Consider the following 22500-nt stretch of genomic DNA (forward strand, 5'->3'; position numbering starts at 1 on the left):
AAGAAGAAGAAGAAGAAGAAGAAAAAGAAAAAGTTTAAAATTTTAAGAACATATTTACAATCGCTCACGTGACAGACTGCTGTCACTTTCTGTATTCAAAATGTGATTTTCACTTTTTTTTTTTTCCTTGCTATTTTTTTTATACTTCTTTGAATCGGTTTCATCTCGTATCCGCCATATTGAAGAGTAGACGGATGTAATTTAAAAAAAAAAAGCAAATGAAGAAATTCATTCCAACTGAATAGATTTTTTTATTTACCTAATATCTACATTGCTGTATCAATACACGTCGAATGATATTTAGCTGAAAGCATGTATGGATTCTTCTGATTTTTACAAATGTATTAGATGTGGGTTGTTTACATCTCGTATTATATAAAAAGCAATCGTTTCTTTGAATTGTCGTTTGTTTGAATTGTCTTATCACTTTGGTTTTCCTGGGGATGGGGCATTCTATCGGATGCCAAACATTCTCCCATTAGTTTAGTTACTCCAACCGAGAGATCTTTTTAATAGTCTAACCGTCCCTTTAAGTGCAATTGTTTGTATTTCTCTTGCACTTGGTTCATCGGGTATATTCGCCAGATAGTTTTTGAAATTCTTTTCCATTAGCCCGGTTGTTTCTATAATGACTGGCATGATTGATACCTTCTTAAGATTCCAGTTTCATTTCATGTCGTACAGAAGTCGTTGGTATTTTGTTATTTTCTCCCTCTTTGCTCTGTTAAGGCCAGCATCATTAGGGATGCTGACTTCAACTAGGGTTGCTACTTTCTCCCTCTTGTCCCATATCACTATGTCAGGCTTAATAGCCCCATTTTCTAGTTCCATTGCTCCCAGGTCCACTCTGACCTGGAGCGGTAGTACCTGTTAGGGTCCCAACTATAGGTTTAATAGAATCTGACTTTAAAAAAATATATACTCCATTAAAAATCGTTCCTCAAAATAACTAGATTTGGAATTAAATAACCTGAAAAAGGTTGATATGCCGTAAAACAAAAACAACAACCAACCAACCAACCAGGGATTGTTTCTAAGTATTTCTGAAGATTCTTTTTTATTAGGACAGTTGCTCCTTTCACAACTGGTATAATGTTTATTTCTTTCAGAGACCATGTCGTTTTTAGATCATTTTTTAGATCCTGATATTTTGTTATCTTTTCCCGTTCAGCTCTGTTAAGGCCAAAATCATTTAGGACTGTAACATCGATAATGAGCGCAGTTCTTTCCGGCTTGTTCCATATTATAATATATGGTTTAATAGTCTTGTCTTTTGTGTATTTGTCCACCTGCATGTCTTTTTCATAGAATACTGTCAGTTTTCCGTTTGGTGTTATTGGAGATGGTTCATGTTCCTAGATGTTCGACGATCTGTCAAGCTGCATTTCTCAGGAGTTTGTATGAAAGAACAAGTTGGAGGGAACTTCTCCCATTACTAAACAAAAAAATTATTACCGTTGTAAACTGAAGGAAGGGCCTTTCTTTATTTTACTTCAGTTAGTTTTCAGACATCAAGGGGTTAACCCCTCCTGGAGCTAACACTTGATTTCATTATGATTTTGATTCATATCCGAGGTTGTTTTTTTTTTTAAGAAAAGTCATTCTTCACTTTGTTGTTGCTATCACGTGAAGAGGTCTCTAGTTCCTTGTAATTGTGATAAACCAAACAATGCTCACCTTGAACAGTAGGGACTCAACGCTTCTATCTATTGAAGTAGTGCTGTTTTCTGGATCAAAATCTATCAGTATGACTCTTATTCGTGACTATTTTTTAGGTCCATATATAACGGGACCAACTGCAGCATTCACGCCGGGTGTCTCTAACCTCGTCGAACTGCACCGTTTCCATATTGAGGCGCTTTTAAGAATAGACGTTGTTTCCCTTTATGGCTGCTATTTGTATTTCGTGCCAGCTAGGTTTTCCAGGGATTGTTATCAAGTATTTCTGAAGATTTTTTTTCTTATTAAACCAGTTGCTCCTATCATAACTGATATAATGTTTATTTCTTTAAGTGACCATGTCGTTTTTAGATATTTTTTTAGGTCCTGATATTTGGAATCTTTTCCGGTTCAGCTCCATTAAGACCAAAATCATTTGGGACTGTGACATCGATAATGAGCACAGTTCTTTTCAGGCTTTTTCAATATTACAATATCTGGCTTGATTGCCTTGTCTTTTATGTATCTGCTTGCATGTATGGCTTTGTCATAGAACACGGTCACTTTTCCGTTTAATGTTATCAGTTATGGTTCATGTTCCCAGACGTTTGACGGTCTGTCAAGCTGCATTTCTCCGCAATGGAGTCATTTACATATTTTTTGTGTCGGACAGTGTAAAGACCATCTGCCAATAAGATTGGGCATCCAGATATTAGGTAGTTTGGGCTCTCAATCGATGAGTCTGTGGGTATGTATATCTGTCTAGCTAAACGTTAAAAACTACAAAACAAACGCCCACAAGTTGGAATATTCTTGGTCGGCGTTGCACCGAATAAATAATACGTCAAATTTAAAAATAATTATTCGTTCTACAGAAGTCATGTGGTACACATTTTATGGAGGGGAAAGAGGTCGATCTTTCTATGTTATTACGTACTAATTTGAAGGAAAACAATGATTAATTCTTCGATGGGTCATATTTTCATTGTCATCGAAATCGGTGAAATCGCCAATTTTTTATCAAATTAATTGATTGGCTGCTCTAGTTGGGGACACATCATGGTGCATTGGGAGGAAGTTTCGCATACCTTTTCACAGTGACTTAATTTCGAATATATTGTATAGTCTACATTGGCCTGTAGATAACCTACTGTTGATTCTATATATTTATTTTAATAAAGTTTAAAATGCAAAAGTCAAGTGTCATAGTTCAATTGTGCTTTAAATAGAAACCTTCATTTTGACCACGCCCCTGTCATATCAAAGAGCATACCGTTGATTTTATATGCCTGACCTAACTGCTTGTGGTGTAATAAAACTTCCCAAATGCTCTTGTGATGTTAGGCTGTATAAGGTGTTAATTTTGGTCTAACGGTGTTCCCAGAAACACTGACGACATTGGATTCGAGAAATATAAGCCTAAAATACTGTTCTGACAACACAAACAACGTTGGATTCAAATGTTTATCACGCTTAAGAAAGTGTTCAGCATAGCACTTACGACTGAAGGTTCTGTGGAAATTTTTTTAAAAATAAGATTAACAACTGTGTTAATTGACCATAAAAAAAAACAGGTAAGTACGGATTGAAAAGGGGTTGGAAAAAAAGAAAGACCCTCGTCGCTACTTAAAAGGTAAATTTTAACTTTGAAAAATAATGTTCGTCGCTGTTTTTCTTTACTAAAGGTAAATCCTTGCTTTATTATTTTTTCCAAAGGGAAATATACACTTGATTTTTTTATTGGACGATAAACTGCTTCCCTAGATTATTTTTTTTACTTGTTTTATTATCCTGAGAGAGAAAATCAAAACGTTTTTGTCAAATCCAACCAGACAACAAACGTTTTTCTAACCAAACAATGAACGTTTTAAAATTGCTAAATCCAACCAGACAAAATGGACGAATTAAAATTAGCGTTAGCACATCCGACTAAACTACAAATTGAAACGTACGCCTCCAACAACGTACAGAGGACCAACAAAATAAATTTCAGAAACAAGCGGCTGAAGCTCATAAATAGTTGGCAGAACGCCAACAACGTACAGAGAATCAACAGTCGGAATTACAAAAAACAGTCGGCCGAAGTACAAACAGTTGGCTGAATGTCAATTACGAACAGAGGAACTACTTGCACAAATCCTCAAGAATAACACGCACGCAGAAAGTAATTCAGCTTTTTTCTCAAAATACAATATGGTCTGCAATAGATAATTTTAAGTATGAAGAAGATGAAAAATCATTCACAACTTATTTCAGAAGATATGAAAAATTTTTCAATATCGTCTGCGGTAACTGGTCTGACCAGAAGACCAGACTGCTGCTATTAAAACTTGAAATGGCTGAACATGACAAATTCGTGGATTACATCTTGCCCCGGAAAACCGCAGATTTTTCGTTCAATGAGACGGTAAATCTGTTAACAGAACTGTTCTCCCCGAAAACGTCTCTTTTTTTTATAAGCGATGGAAATGTTTGAATATGACAAAATACGATAATGACGACTTTGCCACATATGTAGCAGTAGTGAACAAGCATTGTGATGAGTTTAAGTTGTCTGAATTACAAGCAGACAATTTTAAATGCCTTATGCACAAGGTTTAACCTCGGAAAAAGATGCGGAAATCAGGCGCAGAGTTCTTACGAAGTTAGAAAACGAACCGAACTTAACACTGCAAAAATTGTCTGAGGATTGTCAAAAAGTGAAAATAATAATAAAAAAAAATATGCGATAAATATCGAAGCAGGCATCGCAAATATAAAAAAAATAACTAAGAAAAAACCATCGAGACGGTACACAGAAAATTACCCCCAACAGTCAGAAAAACCCCAAAAGCATCGGGCCCTTGCCTCAGATGTGGTGGAAAACACTGGATCAAGGATTGGCCATTCTCAACAAAACGATGCCTTGTATGTAATAAAATCGAACTTAAAATTTCTTTCTGCAGAAAAAATCAGAACAAAAGGCGTGTACGTGAAACAAGAACTAGAGACGTCGTAGATGAAAACCTATGCAAATACGTAACTGCCAAATTCTCGGCAAGGATATTAAATTTCAATTAGACAGTGGGTCGAATCTTTCAATAATAAATTTCAAAACGTGGAAGAAATTACGAAAACCGACTACGCTAAGAACCAACAGAACGGCGACGGCCGTCAATAATACAAAATTAATCACCAATGTCATCTTGCTGGAAAAAGCGAAAAAACTTAAAATGTATGTATTAAAAAATAGTGAAGACCTGTTCGATTTCGACAGCATGGATGAGTTTCATCTGTGGGATCTTCCTATATCCACATTTTGCAAAAAAATAGAAACCCGTCCAGTGGAAACTGAGAAACTTATAACTAGTTTTAAAAAAGAATTCCAAGATGTATTTTCTCCTGGCCTTGGGAGATGCGCAAAAATTGCCGCGGATTTTAAGCTGAAACTGGGCACAAAACCGGTGTTTAAAAAAGATATAACGTTCCGTTCGCATACCTAAACAAAAATCAGGAACTGGATAAATTGGAAGACATCGGCATTCTGGTTAAAATAGAATATACTGAGTGGGCTGCTCCACCAGTCTACGTAAAAAAAGGTCCGTGAAATCCGCGTTTGCGCTGACTTCCCGACCGGACTCAACGGGTCGTTAGAAGACTTTCACTATCCATTAGCCAGCCCAGAGGATGTGTTCACGAAATTAAATGGACCGTTTTTCTCTAAGCTCGACCTGAGCGACGCTTACTTACAAATTCCTGTAAACAACAAAAGCGTTAACCTCCTCTGTATTCATACGCATTAGGGTTTGTTCAGATACGAAAGGCTCGAATTTGAGGTCAAGGTAGCACCCGCGATATTCCAGCAAGTCATGGATACCATGATGGGTGACCTAGACAATACCATCTCATATTTAGATGACATCATTATAGCGAGCAAAAGCAGGGAGGAACACACAAACCATATCAGACAAATATTCAATCAAATACAAAATCATGGGTTTAAGATCAAAGAAGACAAGTGTGAATTCTTTTTACAAAAAATCAAGTACCTAGGACGTGTCATTGATAAAAATGGCAGACGCTCGGACCCAAGCAGGGCGACCACTATTAGAGAAATGTCGACACCGGAAAACAGCAAAATTACAAAGCTTTTTAGGCTTGGCAAATTATTACCAAGGGTTTATCGGCAACATGCACAAATTGCGTGCAGCCTTTAATTAATTATTAAAGAAGGATAAACTTGGGAGTGGACAAGGGATTGCGAGGCAGATGCTTGCCAGACAGCCGATTGCCAGACAGCGGATTGCTAGACAGAGGATTTCCAAACAGAGGATTGCCAGACAGAGGATTTCCAGACAGCGGATTGCCAGACAGAGGATTGCTAGACAGAGGATTGCCAAACAGAGGATTGCCAGACAGAGGATTTCCAGACAGCGGATTGCCAGACAGAGGATTGCCAGACAGTGGATTGCCAGACATCATTCCAAGAAATAAAAAAAATTACTTCAAAGCTGATCCTAGCTCCTTTAAACCGGCGTTGGATATAATAGTGGCTAGCGACGCTAGCCAATATGCCTTTGGCTCCTACATGTTACATAGGATACCAGATGGTTCAAAACAGCCAATCGCTTTCGAATCCCGGACTCTGGGAGAGGATCCATATTGGCTACGCGGGACCAGTATAGGATTTTAACTACCTAGACAGCTACTTGTAATGGCCAGAGGTCCTGAGATGCAAAAAAACCGACCACGGTAACGACGACGAATTTTTTTTATTACAGTTGTTTGTCTGTTTTGAAGTTGTGGATTGTCTGGTCAGCGACAACGCTACCCAGTTCATCTCGGCAGAGTTCAGAGAGTTATGCGAGACGTACCGAGTTAAGCATATTACGAATCACCAGTACCATCCCAGGAGTAACGGCCAGGCCGAACGCTTCGTCGACACGCTAAAAAGGGCGTTAAAGAAGGCGTGCGTCACACCGACAGAAAAGGCCTCCTGCAATTTCTGCAGATGTATAGAATAAAGAAAAATCCGAACAAACCAGATGCCAGATCCCCAACTGAAATCATGTTTGGGCGGAGAATAAAATCAATATTTGATAAACCTCTGCCAAAACATAAAATACAATACAGAACCACTACAATGCCAACAAAACGGTTTAACCGCGGAGATAAAGTATATTTTAAACATTGTAAGAATAACGTTTCCTTTTAGGAACAGGGCACGATCTTACGAAGAGTCGGCCATGTTACATACATCATTCAGGGCCCAAAATTCGAACATAAGAGGCACCTGAACCAAATAAGGAAACACATCTCTGAGGATCAAAAGGAACCACCACAGGAATGCAGAGAGGCAATTGATGCAGTATCCGACTGTTTTCATGTGGAACCTCCAAAAGGCATGTCAGAACCAAGACGCTCCGGTAGAAAAGGGAAGCACACAGACCCCTTGCCGGTCTGCCCCCCCCCCCATAAAAAAAATTATACTGATTTCACACCCGGAGAAATTAGTTTGGGAAGGTGTGTGTGGGGGGGGGGAACCACCCTCGAAATGAATTAATCCATCGTCCATATAAACTATAACTCATGGCGATCCCAGGAAGGGATCTAATTCCAGAGTGACCCTCGCATGCTCGTTGAATCACCAACACTTTTCGTTTATAATCTTTCCGTTGTTTTCATGTAATACACGCTTTAAACTGTTATCCGTTGTTCTGTTCTTCTTGTGGCAATTTCTGAACTATAACAGAAATTCAACTAAATTTGGAAATTAAATAAATTCATTGTAGAAATCTTTTGAAAGATGAAAATTAGTTTTCGAAGATAAGTAGTAAATTAATGTCTTAAGATATTGGATTAAAAAAAAAACCTTTTTTGTCCCAAAAAATAGATTAATTAACACCCCTTCAAAAACGAGACATTCTAGCTTCGTATAAGTAAAAACAAACGAAGTCATCTACGTGTAGATTCTACTTAAGCCCAAAATTCCAGAAAGTCTGTCTGAAAATGACGTCAGGTAGTTATAAGGAGGTAGGGAGTGCTGGTTTTTTTTCCTCTGCCGTGCATCCGTACATTCCTATCGTGAACGTTTGTATATTTTTTTTTCATTTTTTAATTGTATTATTTTTCTGTGTTATTGGTTTTTAATTACAACATTTTTTTTCGTGTTATTTATTATATAAACATTTTGTTACGCCGAAAGATTCACGTTCATTAAAGCAAGGAAAATATTAAAATTTCCGTATAAAAATAATGCGAAACCCGTAATCTAAAAAAATGTAGAAATATTTTTTGCAATAATAATTCTTTTGTGTGAAAATATTAAATAAACAATGCTTAATTTAATGGTAATATCGATAGTTCGAGAAATTATTTTTTTCTTCGATTTATATCGAATTCATTATTACGAACTCCTGAAATCTTTTTTTTCTTTTTTATTACTCACAATTGACAATTTATTCCTTTTTTTTTTTTTTTTTTTTTTTTTTTTACTACGGAAAACCATAACTTCAGTAAAGGTATTTTTTGATTAAACAAATTATTACATTTCCACTTTGATTGAAATAGAAGTTATGGATTCATGGTAATATCCATTGAGAACGCACGGTGGTTATATGAGAAAATAAAGCTTCCTTGCAATAATTATATTTTCAATGCTATGAGACTCTTTGAGACAAGCAAGCTTTCTCTCACAATACGGGATTTGGCTCGCATACGACTAACCAGGAGTAAGGTGTAGTATATGTTCTGATTCTTATCTTTAAGAGGGAGTAATATAAAAAAGAGTCACTAAAAAGAATCTGTAAAACATGTTTTTGTGTAGCTTTCTTGCCATAATTATATTTTCACACTATTTATAAGATATACTCCTTGCAAAAGTAAACACTGAAAATATTGTAGTGACTCATAATAGTATATGTAGGTACGTGCAAAATGAATGCCGATGCACAAAATGTATAAACATTTTGATCCCCCCCCCTTTACTTAAAAATTTATCAAAAATCAGGAAATTAACCAATTTTTATGAAATTTTCAGTATTTATCAAATAATGATTTCGGAATATAATGAATCCGGTAATATCCATTGAAAGCGTACGGTGGTTCTATGAGAAAATAAAGCTGTGTACGCATTATAAATGTTTCTTTTCTGTGTCTTATGTTATACATTAGTACATTAGGGGTCATTTCGGGTTAAAAGTTTATTTACTGAACTCATCTGGACTAGAGAAAATCATGATTTAAATGCGTATGTCTCGTCTAAATAACTAATGATGAATATCTAATATGGCCGACCAGACGGGTGATCAAAAAGTCAGATCGAGCGTACGAGAAAATGAAATGAGACTAAATTGACAACTTTTTTTTTTTTTACTTTGCGCTTTTCGGATTATTTTATGTTTTATTTTCTTGGATTTTTTTTTGCCGTTTTTTTTTTTTTTTTTTTTTTTGCTTGTGAAGGAGTAGGGTTTTTTTTTTGCCAGAGATTATAGTTATAGGTAATTATTAATAACAAAATTGGTGCAAGTCCAGATTAGTAGAACTTGTAAACAAAAATGAGTAACTTTTATTTTCTTGAATAAAAAAACTTACTCGACGAGAACACGACTGTTTTTGCTTTAATAATTATATTTTATTCAAACGTAACAAATAAAAATTTCAATTTGGTTTGAACTTTGCGGGTTTCAGATTATTTTTTTATTTTTATTATTGTTTTTTTTTTTAGCCGGATTTAACTTATAAACAAAACAAAACAAAAATAATTTTGGTGCTTATGTACTTATGTTACCGTTATTTTTTATGGTTTAAGTGCCTTACCCAATGTTTGAAGTGTTTCTAATGTTTTTACCTATAACTATAATCTCCGACCCCCCCCCCCCCAAAAAAAAACGGCCAAAGAAAATATCCACCAAAAAAAATAAAACATAAAATAATCCGAAAAGCGCAAACTTCAAGCAAAAAAAAAAAAAAAAAAAAAAAAAAGTTGTCAATTTGGTCTCATTTCGTTTTTCGGTAGGCTCGATCTGACTTTTTGATTACGTCTGGTCGGCCATATTAGATATTCATCGTTAGTTATTTAGACGAGACATACGCATTTAAATCATGATTTTCTCTAGTCCAAATGAGTTAGTTAGTCGTATGCGAGCCAAATCCCGTATTGTGAGAGAAAACTTGCTTGTCTCAAAGAGTCTCATAGCATTGGGAGTGTCAAGTCTCACACTAAAAAAGTCCTGTTATCTAATAAAAGAGGAAACACAAATACTGACATTAACTAAAAGCAATCGATTAGCACTTCCTGTCGAATCACCAGAGAAGTTGCTAGGTAACATATCAGTTACCGTTTCATTTTTTTTTTTTTTTTTTTTTTTTTTTTACCAGTTGAGCAAGTCCGGACAGCCTTTCAGCAGAGCCCCCGTAAATCAGTGAGAAGAGCCAGCAGGGAACTTCGGCTTGCTCCAGCAACTGTCTGGCGTGTCTTAAGGAAACGACTGCAAATGGTACCTTACAAGCTCAAGTTGGTCCAAAAGTTGAAGGACACTGATAAGCCACTTCGCCGTGACTTTTGCATTGCAATGCAAGAGAAGTTGGAAGATAACGGCTTTGATGACCGGCTTGTTTTTAGCGATGAGGCGACCTTCCATCTGAATGGCAAAGTTAACAAGCATAGCACTCGCATATGGGGTACTGAGAATACTCATGAAATTCTTGAGCACGAGTGAGATTCACCAAAAGTGAACGTGTTTTGTGCAATTTCCAAGAAAGGTGTCTATGGACCGTTCTTCTTTGAAGAGGCAACTATCACTGGTGAATCCTATCTCAACATGATGGAAGACTGGTTAATGGCTCAGTTGGAAGAAGCAGAATCTGATGACTTCATTTTTCAACAAGATGGTGCACCACCACACTGGAAACTTAGCCCGTGTGACTTTTTCCTTTGGGGCTTTGTCAAGCAACAAGTCTATGTGCCGCCCCTTCCAAGAGATATTGACGAACTAAAGGCTCGAATAACGGCAGTTGTGGGAACCATTGACGTCAAGATGCTGGAACGCGTTTGGCAGGAAATGGACTATCGACTAGATGTCTGCCGTGTGACGAATGGTGCTCATATTGAGCAAGTTTGAAGATTCCCCACAAAACTTGAAACTTTAACCTTTCCAACGGTACCAATTTCATTTTTTAACTCCTAATAGTTTTTGAGTTATTAAAAATCTTTATGTTCCCAAGACTTTTGAAACACCCTGTATTCCGAAATCATTATTTGATAAATACTGAAAATTTCATAAAAATTGGTTAATTTCCTGATTTTTGATAAATTTTTAAGTAAAGGGGGGGGGATCAAAATGTTTATACATTTTGTGCATCGGCATTCATTTTGCACGTACCTACATATACTATTATGAGTCACTACAATATTTTCAGTGTTTACTTTTGCAAGGAGTATATCTTATAAATAGTGTGAAAATATAATTATGGCAAGAAAGCTACACAAAAACATTTGTTTTACAGATTCTTTTTAGTGACTCTTTTTTATATTACTCCCTCTTAAAGATAAAAATCAGAACATATACTACACCTTGCTCCTGGTTAGTCGTATGCGAGCCAAATCCCGTATTGTGAGAGAAAGCTTGCTTGTCTCAAAGAGTCTCATAGCATTGGGAGTGTCAAGTCTCACACTAAAAAAGTCCTGTTATCTAATAAAAGAGGAAACACAAATACTGACATTAACTAAAAGCAATCGATTAGCACTTCCTGTCGAATCACCAGAGAAGTTGCTAGGTAACATATCAGTTACCGTTTCATTTTTTTTTTTTTTTTTTTACCAGCCGCGTGAGTCTTTCTTTCAAACATTAAACGTTGTTAAGGATTGACGACTCGAAAAGGGTGAAATGTCTGGGATGGGTGTAACTGATAATCGTGTTTGAGGATAGTCTTTGGTGATGTACGGATTCGGAAAGTGTGAAGAAATGAAACGTGGTGAGTTATTAAGAAAAATCAGGACGAAAGAGAGAAATATACTTATACTGAGATCAAAAAAATATTAAGTTAGTGAAAAAACAAACAATATCGTTTTCTAACATACGTTAGTTTTTTTTTATATGACTAGCAGGGATACCCGGCGTTGCCCGGGTGTGTGGAGGTGTATTAAGGACCTCCTAGGGGGGGAGGGGTAAAGAGTGGTGTTGAAAAAAAAAAAAGTGGTACAGTATTTCATTTCTGCCCGAGCACCTGTTGCATTTTTTCCTCCTTTTTTGCCTTCCTCTTCGCGCGCATTTTACGTGGAGGTCACCACTTATAAAGGCGAGTAAGCCACTCGGGGATAAGAGTTATTACGTGTACAGTGATCAATGGGACAATATCGTAGTAATCGTTAGTAATGGAGATTTGATACATTGTATTACTTAAGGCGGCGGTTCATCAGGAATTTGTTTATGTTGGACTTGAAGACATCAAGTTGTAGTCAGGTGGGAAACAGGCAAACGGAAGAGAGTTCCACAGGCGTGCACTTCTAAGAAAGAAGCTTTGTTCAAGGAATCTACGTTTTGATTTAGGCATAGATAAAGAGTGGGGAAAATTAATGACAGTGGTTCCAGCTAGCTGAGTGTTTATCGTAAAAGATTGACGAGGGGGGGGCAGAGATTTGAGTTCAGACGAGCACTTTCCACGGAAATAACGATAAAACAAACATGCGCGATTTTCTGCTACTTCGACAAATAAAACTGGATCTTTCGTATTTTAGACTATATATATATATATATATATATATATATATATATATATATATACTAGCATTTCAGGCCGGCGTTGCCCGGGTGTTTGGAGGTGTGTGCTGAGCAAAAAAAAAAGTGTTTAGACTCCAAATTGTGGGAGGAGTTTGGTAGAATTCTCAAAGGTCAAATCGTTAAATTTTTACCCCTTTACAGCCAAATTTTTGGCCGAAAACCGATCATATCGATTTTCCCAAATCTCAGTATCCTGTATATCAAATTTCGAGTATACAAAGTTATTGCGAAGGAAACTGTACACAGACACACAAACACGCAGACACGTTCACTTTTATAGATATACTAGCATTTCAGCCCGGCGTTGCCCGGGTGTTTGATGTGTATGTTGAGCAAAAAAAACTGGTAGCAGGAAGGCAGGCTCGAACCCGTAACGCAAAGGAGGAGAAGAACCGGGTAAAATCTAACGTTTATGCTGCTACGACCACCGCCAAACCGGAAGCGACATTTGTTTTTAAATTAAGGCGAAAAAAGTGACCCCCCCCCTGTACAAAATATTGTCGTATGAAAGGTCGAACTTTAAATCGATACTGATCTTGGTAAAATCCGTGGCCTCTATTGAAAGTTTAAGGCAGACATGCAAACAGACATACATACATACATTTATATATTGGTAACTAAAACTTTTCGACCCAAACTGATGAAAAAGCTTGCCTTATCTCTGAATACCTTTATGTAAAATTTCAAATATTTAGACCAGAAATTGTCTGAGTAATTTGGAAGAGACCGCAGAGGTCAATTTTTTTTAAACTTTGACCTCTATTATTAAATGTTATTGTTTTTGGCTTAAATCAAGTTATTAAGTTAGATCCATGTCCAAGGAACCTATACCTAAAATTTAAAGTGCGTAGACTCAAAATTGTCGGAGGAGTTTGGTAGAGTTCTCAAAGATCAAATTGTTGAACTTTGACCCCTTAATCGCAAAATTTCTGGCCAACAACCGATCACATCGATTTTCCCAAATCTCAGTACCCTGTATATCAAATTTCGAGTCTGTAGACTAAAAATTGACAGAGTTATTGCGTAGGGAAATGTACACAGACACACCCACAGACACACACACAGACACACACAGACACGTTCACTTTTATATATATACTAGCATGGGTGCCCGGCGTTGCCTGGCTATTTGGAGGTGTATGTTGAGCAAAAAAATAACCGGTTAATTTTTTAACTTTGACCTTATGACCCCTTAAAATTATTTGTTTGGGGATCAACTCAAGTTATTAAGTTACATCCATGTTCAAGGAACCTATTTCTAAAATTTCAAGTTTTTAGACCCAAAATTGTCGGAGGAGTTTGGTAGATTTCTCAAAAGTCAAATCGTTGAACTTTGACCCCCTTAACAGCCAAATTTCTGGCCGAAAACCGATCACATCGATTTTCCCAAATCTCAGTACCCTATATATTAATTTCGAGTCTGTAGACTAAAAGTTGACAGAGTTATTTCGTAGGGAAATGTATACAGACACACAGGTACACAGACACGTTCACTTTTATAGACATATAAAAGATATATATATATATATATATATATATATATAAAAGATATATATATATATATATATATATATATATATATATATATATATATATATATATATATATATATAGTCTGTTTATTATCCAAACATTATTGGTTACATATTTGCATACATATTTCAGTGGAGTGCCAATTCAGGGACAACACTTCATCAGACCAAAAATGTATGCACATATGTAGCCAATAATGTTTGTATAATAAACAAACAATATGCCAGCTCTGTCCTGCATTGAGCACTCATTTATAACCACGTGAGTTTCATTGGATTTACATCTAGGAAATGAATGGATACAACCGGTAAAACGGATTCAGAATGGATAGGTGGACACAAAAAATGGTTAGGGTCAGAGTTGGGGTTAAAGATCACTTCTGGACGTGACAGAACAAAGATGACGATAATTAATTCCAAACGAGCTTGAAACACCAGTTTGTTTTAGAAACGCTCACAAAGCGTGTGGACTTCAGTCAGGACGTAATATCCGGCAGAAACTCGTTTCTCGACACTCATAGTAACCCGTTGTACAAACGGTGTTATGTTGATTCCTTATTGGGCGATTCGAATATTTGTTTAGAGCCCAGCTTTTTGTTGTTGTTGTTTTTTTTTTTACTTAATTGATTTGAGCTCGAATAATCGTTAAGTTTTTTTTTTTTTTTTGTTTACACAGGCATCACCACATTATAACGGCCAAGAGGCCACTCGAGGATAGGGGTTAAAGAGTGTACAGTAGAAATTGGACAATATAGTAATCATTAGTAATGGAAATTCAGTAAATGTGTTGACTTTTATGGAACGGCCCATCAAGAACTTGTTTACGTTAGACTTAAAGACGACAATATTGTACCTATTTACTATGCCTCCCCACGGGACAGAGTTAGGCACCAGGGTCGTTTTTTAACGTGGAGAAAAGGTACAAAAATAAAAATTGTCTCAGTCGTGAAAGATTTCTCCTCCACCGAAAGAGAACAAGAAATAGAAGTGCAGCATCTGGAGAACAGATGGTATTTATTTGCTCCCCCACCGAGCAAATTAGGCACAAGGCCGATTTTTAATGTGAGGAGTGAAGGGAGGGGGAAGGGAAAAAGGGGACCAGCTCCCGAGAGGTGGGAAATGGGAGCTGTTTAATGGTCAGGCATGTGGGGTTGCCCCCACATCTGGTCTTTGCTAGTCATAGCTAGTCATAGCTAGTCTTAGCTTGCAGCATCTGGAGAACAGATACTACACTTTGATCTTGACCAAAAGGCCATTGTAGTCAGTCGGAAAAGCAGGAAAACGGAAGACAATTCCACAGGCGTGCAGTTCTAAGAAAGAAGCTTTGTTCATGGAATCTACGTTTAGGTTTAGGCACAGACAAAAAGTGGGGGGAATTATTGATAGTGTTTACAGCTAGACGAGTGTTTCTTGTGAAAGTTTGGCGGGGGGGGGGGAGTTACTAAATCTACTATACCTCTACGATGCGATGCCTCCGCTCAATCTCGAGAAACAAGGGATACCCCTGTAAGGGCAGCCGCGCCTGTAATTGCGAAACAAGGATTGCGCAATCCCAATATTTCAGCTATATTTCTACAAAGCCACAATCCGCCTGTGCACGGAGCACTGTTGCCACATCTAGGCTGATTCATCGACCACTATATTCTCGCTCTTAGACAAGCTTAAAATAATAAGTCTCAAATCTAATAGGTCCGACACTGCCGACCAAGCTCCAACCGCAGTTCCATCACTTCAATGTCGCATCCACGTGCCTGTTTTATATGTACTTGTATGGAATGTGTTCTGATGAACTCACAGCACTTGTATCCCCTCGGCGAAAATCCCACTTCTTCACTGTTGAGGTCCGTAGATGCCGGGAAGCCTTCTACTCTAATAGTTTCTTCCGCTGGACTACTAGACTTTGAGATTCCCTTCCTGGTTCCTGTTTCTCAGACTTTACAAACGTGCAACAGATTAAATGTAATGTAAACAGATATATCGCTGCTCAACTCCCCACAGTGTTATACATGATTTCTAATTGTTACACCCTACATTCTAAGTGGCAGTATGCCTTGCCTGGAGTGAAAATAGTAAAAAAAAAACAACAAAAAATGTCCTGTCTTGAAAGAATACAAAACCACCTAAATCTAGTGGCTGATGCCCTAGCTTCTCTCTAACTACCTTATCCACAGAGGAGACGTTGCTAGTCTTTCTCTGCTCTATCGATATTTTCATAGAAGTGCTCGACTAAGCTTTAATCTATGCATCCTGCCAAACACTCGCAACAAGCACTCGTCTAGCTACAACCGCTATCAACAATCCCTTACTTTCTATCTGTGGCCGAAACTAAACAGAAATTCCAAGTTTATTTCCTAGAATAGCCCATCTGTGGAACCCTATGCATGCTCAAAGCGTTTCATGTAGAGCTACCAAATTCGGCAGGAAAAACTACCATGTGCAGGGGAAGGTTTGGACGGTTGACACCGCTCACCCTCACCAACGAGGGTAAGGAATAGGGGGTTGTCATTTATAACTGGGAACCCTGTGCACGCTCACACCGTTTGATGTAGGGCTACACAAACTTGCGATAATAATCTCAACACGGAAGGGGGGATTTTCACAGATTATATCGCTCTCTCATAACAACAGAGGTGGGGTTCCATAGGGGTCACTTATAATGGGAAACCCTAATTAGTGTTCATACATTTGTGTCTATAAAAATTACCATTACTGCCCTCTCATGTTCGTTCGAGGGGGTTGATTTGTTTTTGTTACCCCAAAAGTTTTCTCTTAACACCTGCACCCTCTTTTTATAACCTCTCATACTTTCATAAGTCAGTCCAGTTTTTTAAGGTCCTGGATATGACCTTAAACTATATCCGATGGTGAGGCCCCACCTTGCGGGCCTTGGGGAGTGTGGAGCCACCCTTTAATTGTCATTGCTCCATAGTCCACTCTGACCCGGAGTGGTAGTTAGGTAGTTAGTGTCCCAACTATGGGTTAAATAGAATATGACTTTTAAAAAAATATATACTCTATTAAAAATCGTTCCTCAAAATAACTAGATTCGGCATTAAATAAGCTGAAAAAGGTTGATATGCCGTAAAACAAAAACAACCAACCAACCAACCAACCAACCAGTTTTTAAGATTGTTTTTTAACCCAGTCAACGACAGGTAATTTTTCTAGTATATATATATATCTATAATATAAAGCTGTGTGTGTGTGGGGGGGGTCACGAATAGGCTCCTATATTGACAATTTTAAAAAACTGATTACATACAATGATAGAAGATGTATCGAGACACAGAAATGGGTATGTTTGATCCTGCAGAACGGTGGTTCATATTGTGGGGTCTGCGTTCGCGCCTGGTCCACAAAGGATGGAAATTAAAAATTTTAAAATAAAAAAAAAACGTTTACAAGTTTTCTGATATAGATATACATAATAATACTTTGATAAGTATGTTTTAACTTAAATAGGGATAGTATGATAAAATTGTGGGGTCTGCGTTCGCGCCTGGCCTCCATAGAATGGAAATAAGCACAAACTTTAATAAAGACTTTTCATATCTATCTGCGTAAGTATACTTTGATAATTATGTTTCAGTTTGGAGAAATATGGTATAATAAAATTATGGAGTGTTCGTTTGCGCCTAACCTCCATAGAATGGAAATATGTCACAAAGTTTAAAAAGGTTTTTTAATATAGATCCACAGAATATTGTGATAAGTGTTTCAGTGTGAACAGGTATGATATAATAAATTATGGGGTTTATCTATTTTATTTTTACTTTTATCATATTTTGCTTTGGTTTTGATACCCCCGAATTCGAAGCTATCCCTTTACAACTCTTCCTTTTCGTAACCTATCATACTTTCATAAATCAGAGTCCATTTTCCGTAGGCTGTTTTTGAACCCAGTCAACGACGGGTTCTTTTGCTAGTATATATATATATATATATATATATATATATATATATATATATATATATATTTATATATCGTGTCAGGAAGAGATGAAAAAAGCCAATAAAGTGCTCGATCGTGGATGTGAGAGCTGAAGATACAATATTTATTACGACACTATATATACATATTCCAAGGTCGTACCAGTGGTTTCATTGCGCGGAATCAACCATAAGAGGTTGGAAAGAGTCAGCGCAAATTCTTTAACGACATTGAAAAACTGAAACAATGCAAATCGAAAAAACAGAGAAAAACATACATATATATATACACACGCGTGGGCGCACACACGCGCGCACACACTCTCTACCTCTTTTTTCTCTCTCACACACACACACACACATACACATACATACACACGTGCTTCCTTTCCTTCCATAATCATAATCTATTGGCGTCGATTACTAAGTTATTTTTTTTAATTTGAAACTCTTAGTCTTAAACCCTCGTTTAACTTTTTTTTTTTCTCCGTTCACTTTGCATTGTTTCAGTTTTTCAATGTCGCTGATGAATTGGCGCTGACTCTTTCCAATCTCTTATGGTTGATTCAGCGCAATCAAAACCACTGGTACGACCTTGAAATATGTATATATAGTGTCGTAATAAATATTACATACATATATATATATATATATATATATATATATATATATATATATATATATATATATGAAGTCATCGACATACAGTCCTGTTTCGTTGTATCACAACTCATCAGTGCCGCTAGACTAGCACCTCTCCAAAGCCGAGGATTGAACCTAGAACTATCGCGTTGATAGTCAGCAGTTCTACCGATCGACCCACGGAGGCGGTGCCCGCAAATAACCTCGCCAAATGTCTATTTTAAACAAACATTCGTCCACCACTTTTATAGAGCTCAAACCCCTTTATTTATAAACAAACAGCGAGCCTCACATTTTTCAGCCAATTAAGTAGCAGGTGAGATTCATTACGACAGTGCTCTACTCAAAGAAAGGGGTCTTAAAATATATTTGTAGCCAAGTTTATTCATCTGATGATAGCTCAAACAATAACGACTGCAGTTGGTGCGCTAAATGTTTCGATTTTGATTCTAGCTGATGGTACCTAAGTCATAAGTTTTTACTTTTTAAATTATCATATTAGGTACAATATAATAATCTATAGAGAATTGGCTTTGTAATAATAAATACGAAAATCTGCATAAATTAAAATATCGTATTTAAGCGTATTTTATGACGGGACAACGCCTTGAACCCTGCTATATAAGTTGTTGTTTTTTTTTGTTGTTTTTTTTTTTGTTAAAGAATTTCCGATGTGTTTAGACGTTTTGACTCTTGATTTGTGAATTCAACGCACGATTTTTGATAATCCAAGAAACTTCACTTCTATACGGTCTACCGTTTGATAATCTAAAAGATTAAAGAGACGTGTGCCATTACTTATACTCGGAGAAATCTTAATCCAAAACCAAAACAGAAATGCAAGAATTAAAGAACGGACACAATTGCGTATGACAGGATAGAAAAACTATTTTTAAACTGTGCAGTGATATTGGAGAGAAGGAAGAAAATCGATATCTCTACTAAAAGAAACTTCATCCTGGTCTGTGTGTGTGTGTGTGTGTGTGTGTGTGTGTGTGTGTGTGTGTGTGTGTGTGAGAGTTCGTTTCTTATCGACTCGGAAACGGCTGTGCCGACTTTTATGACCTTCTGTATCAGAAAACACGATATGCGACATATAAATATCTGTGCATGATGTTGCCAAGCTAATCAAAAACCTTGATTCCAGTAAAGCAAATGGCCGCGAGGGCATTCCAATTATAGTGCTCAAAAAGCTCCAACCAGAACTGGCTCCCATACTTGCAAAGCTTTTTAAGTGTTATTTTAAAGAGAATTGCTTCCCAACACCCTGGAAAATGTCATTGGTATACCCTGTATTTAAGAATTCGTGTGATCGGTCATCTCCCTCTCAGCAAAGACCAATAAGTCTCCTGTGCGTCATGAGTAAGTTACTTGAACCTGTGTTAAATAGAAAAGTAGTCAACCACCTCAGCAAAATTAACCTTCTTTGTGACAGGCAATATGGTTTCCGTTCTGCTAGACAAAATTCAAAGGATCTGAAATAACAGCAAGGGGAGACTTGATTCCAAATATTTTTCATATGTTTTTCACCCCTCTTTAGTTTTCTTACATAAAGTAAATTTCACAGTGTATAAGGATTATTGATACTTGAGATATTTATAATCGTACAATATTTCCAAACTACTCGCGTGACTGCTGGATGTATCGCGTTTTATGTAGAGGTTATTTATTTGTTTTTGTTAGCGATACTTTTGAATGAATTCAATTATTTATACGAAAGTGCATATATATTTATGTAGAAATATATTTTCTTATTATATATATATATATCAATCTTCATTTAAGAAGCTCAATGTAATTACAGAGCAATATAAAGAATAAATGACAAAAAGTTATGTTCCAAAATTCATGATATTGACTTTCTTATAATTTATTTCTTGTATTCAGTTGACATCTATATTTGACAGTATCTGTTTCGTAGCGCAAAATCAATCACTTATATTTATATTCTTATATCAATCAATTCAATATGGCGTAATGGAAAAATAAAAAAGGTATTTGCAGCTTCTCTTCCAATTTTCGGATTTTAATCATGTCAAATCACATTTTTCCTTTTGACGGATTGATTGTTGCTATTTCTTCTGATGAGTTAAGGGCAAAATAGATTCACTGATTGATATAAGAATTAAGTGGTTGATTTTGCGCTACGAAACAGATACTGTCAAGAATTGTATATGTCCACCCACTGAATACAAGGAATAAATTATAAGATAAATAATAATATACAAGGAATAAATTATAAGATGGTCAACATCATGAATTTTGGAATATAGCATTTATTCTCTCTCTCTCTCTTTCTATATATATATATATATATATATATATATATATATATATATATATATATATATATATACAGGGTGTCCGTAAAGTTACATGCATGCTTCACTTGTTTTAATTGAAACAACAGACATTTATTTACAGGTACTTCCAGAAAAACGCCTTGTCTCTTGTTTAAAATGCTTCTCGTACTCCAATATGTTTAACAAGACTATGTCTTGTCGAACACGTGGTACTCCGTCTTTGTACGGCCATGTTTAGGATACGTTTTTTTCCTATCTCCCTTGAACGACGGGTGTAACACGATTGTTTCCGTCCTTCTCGTTCCACGGTTTTCTTTCTTTTTTTTGTAGTTGTTTTTCTTTTTTCTCGCTATCACGTTACTTCAAAAACGGTTTGGTCATTTGCATACAGATGCTGCATATATGCGTTCGCGCTCTGTTACACACACACACATAGCTCTCTCTCTCTCTCTCTCTCTCTCTCTATATATATATATATATATATAATATATATATATATATATATATATATATATATATATATATATATATATATATGTATAAGGAATGAAAACTACCAGCGGTGGTTGACGTTATGTTTAAAGAAAAATAGAAAAAACCGAATGAAATTATTAAAAAATCAACGATGTCCTCTGAAATAAGGACGAAACGTTGATTTTTTTAATAATTTCATTCGGTTTTTTCTATTTTTCTTTAAACATATATATATATATATATATATATATATATATATATATGTTTACAGAAAGTTTTAGATGAGGTAAGTCATTGGTACAGTCGATTTCAAACCCGATAATTAGAGACCGTTTAGATGCATATATCAAGCTCTCTTCAGCCAATACTCATCTGGGATGTAAGTAAGCCTCTGGCCGGCTTTGGATAGGATTGAAACCGCTCTCTTCAGACAATGCTCACTTGGAACCGTAGAGATTTAACGTCTCTATCCACTGCGCCACGGGTCCTGAAGGGCGATCAAGGTTGGATTCCTTGGTCTTATAAATCCACGTTTATTTATTATCTGATCTTTCATTGTCGAGTCCGTACCGAATTATGTGTATTATTATTTAATTAATTGGAATGGTTTTTGAGATGAGCATTTTTTATTTATTTATTTATTTATTTATTTATTGTTGGCTCTTATCCTCATCTTAATAATGCGAATAGCTCTTTAGAACGTTGATCTTTGCATTTACCAAGTAATTATTATAAAAATGATATGGAATTAAATCAGTTTTGCTTCTTCACTTCCAGAAATGACTCGCCAGGAACTGATCGAAGAAAACACTCTCTTATCGGAGCAGATAAAGAACTATCGTCGCAAGCTGTCCATAATTGCCGATCTCGTACAGCAACTCGAAGACTTGTACGAGGAATCGAAGCGCTACGCCATGATGCAACGGTATCGCCTGCTGAAGACTATGATAAAAGGTGTCATTTATGACAAACTGATTTGATTCTCATCACAATGACATGTGCCACACATGATAAGACGTCGCTGTTAGCGCTTCAACCTCAAGTCCATGCTTTCAACATAAATATAAAAAATAAAAATGGAGGTAAAAGACCTTAATGATCGACGTTTCGCGGGCTTTTTTCAAGAGTGAAAACAGTTATGTACACTTGAAAATGGGCGAGACGTCGAGCATTAATGTCTTCTGCGTAAATTATTTAAAT

At 36.4% G+C, this 22500-nt stretch overlaps 1 protein-coding gene across 1 annotated transcript in view; it reads left to right on the top strand.

Annotated features, from left to right (window-relative positions):
- The window catches only part of LOC145266305 (uncharacterized), a 348896-nt gene that overhangs the window by 326374 nt on the left and 22 nt on the right, over window positions 1-22500 (top strand). Inside the window, exon 2 of the mRNA XM_080121855.1 lies at window positions 22078-22500. This exon is cut by the window's right edge and continues 22 nt beyond it. Within this exon, the coding sequence (XP_079977981.1) occupies window positions 22078-22280 (203 nt within the window). The 3' untranslated portion in view covers window positions 22281-22500. The remainder of the gene's footprint in view (window positions 1-22077) is intronic.

Source organism: Euprymna scolopes, chromosome 41 (assembly GCF_053919585.1).
Source record: "Euprymna scolopes isolate OS-2025 chromosome 41, ASM5391958v1, whole genome shotgun sequence".
NCBI classification, from domain to species: Eukaryota; Metazoa; Mollusca; class Cephalopoda; order Sepiida; family Sepiolidae; genus Euprymna; species Euprymna scolopes.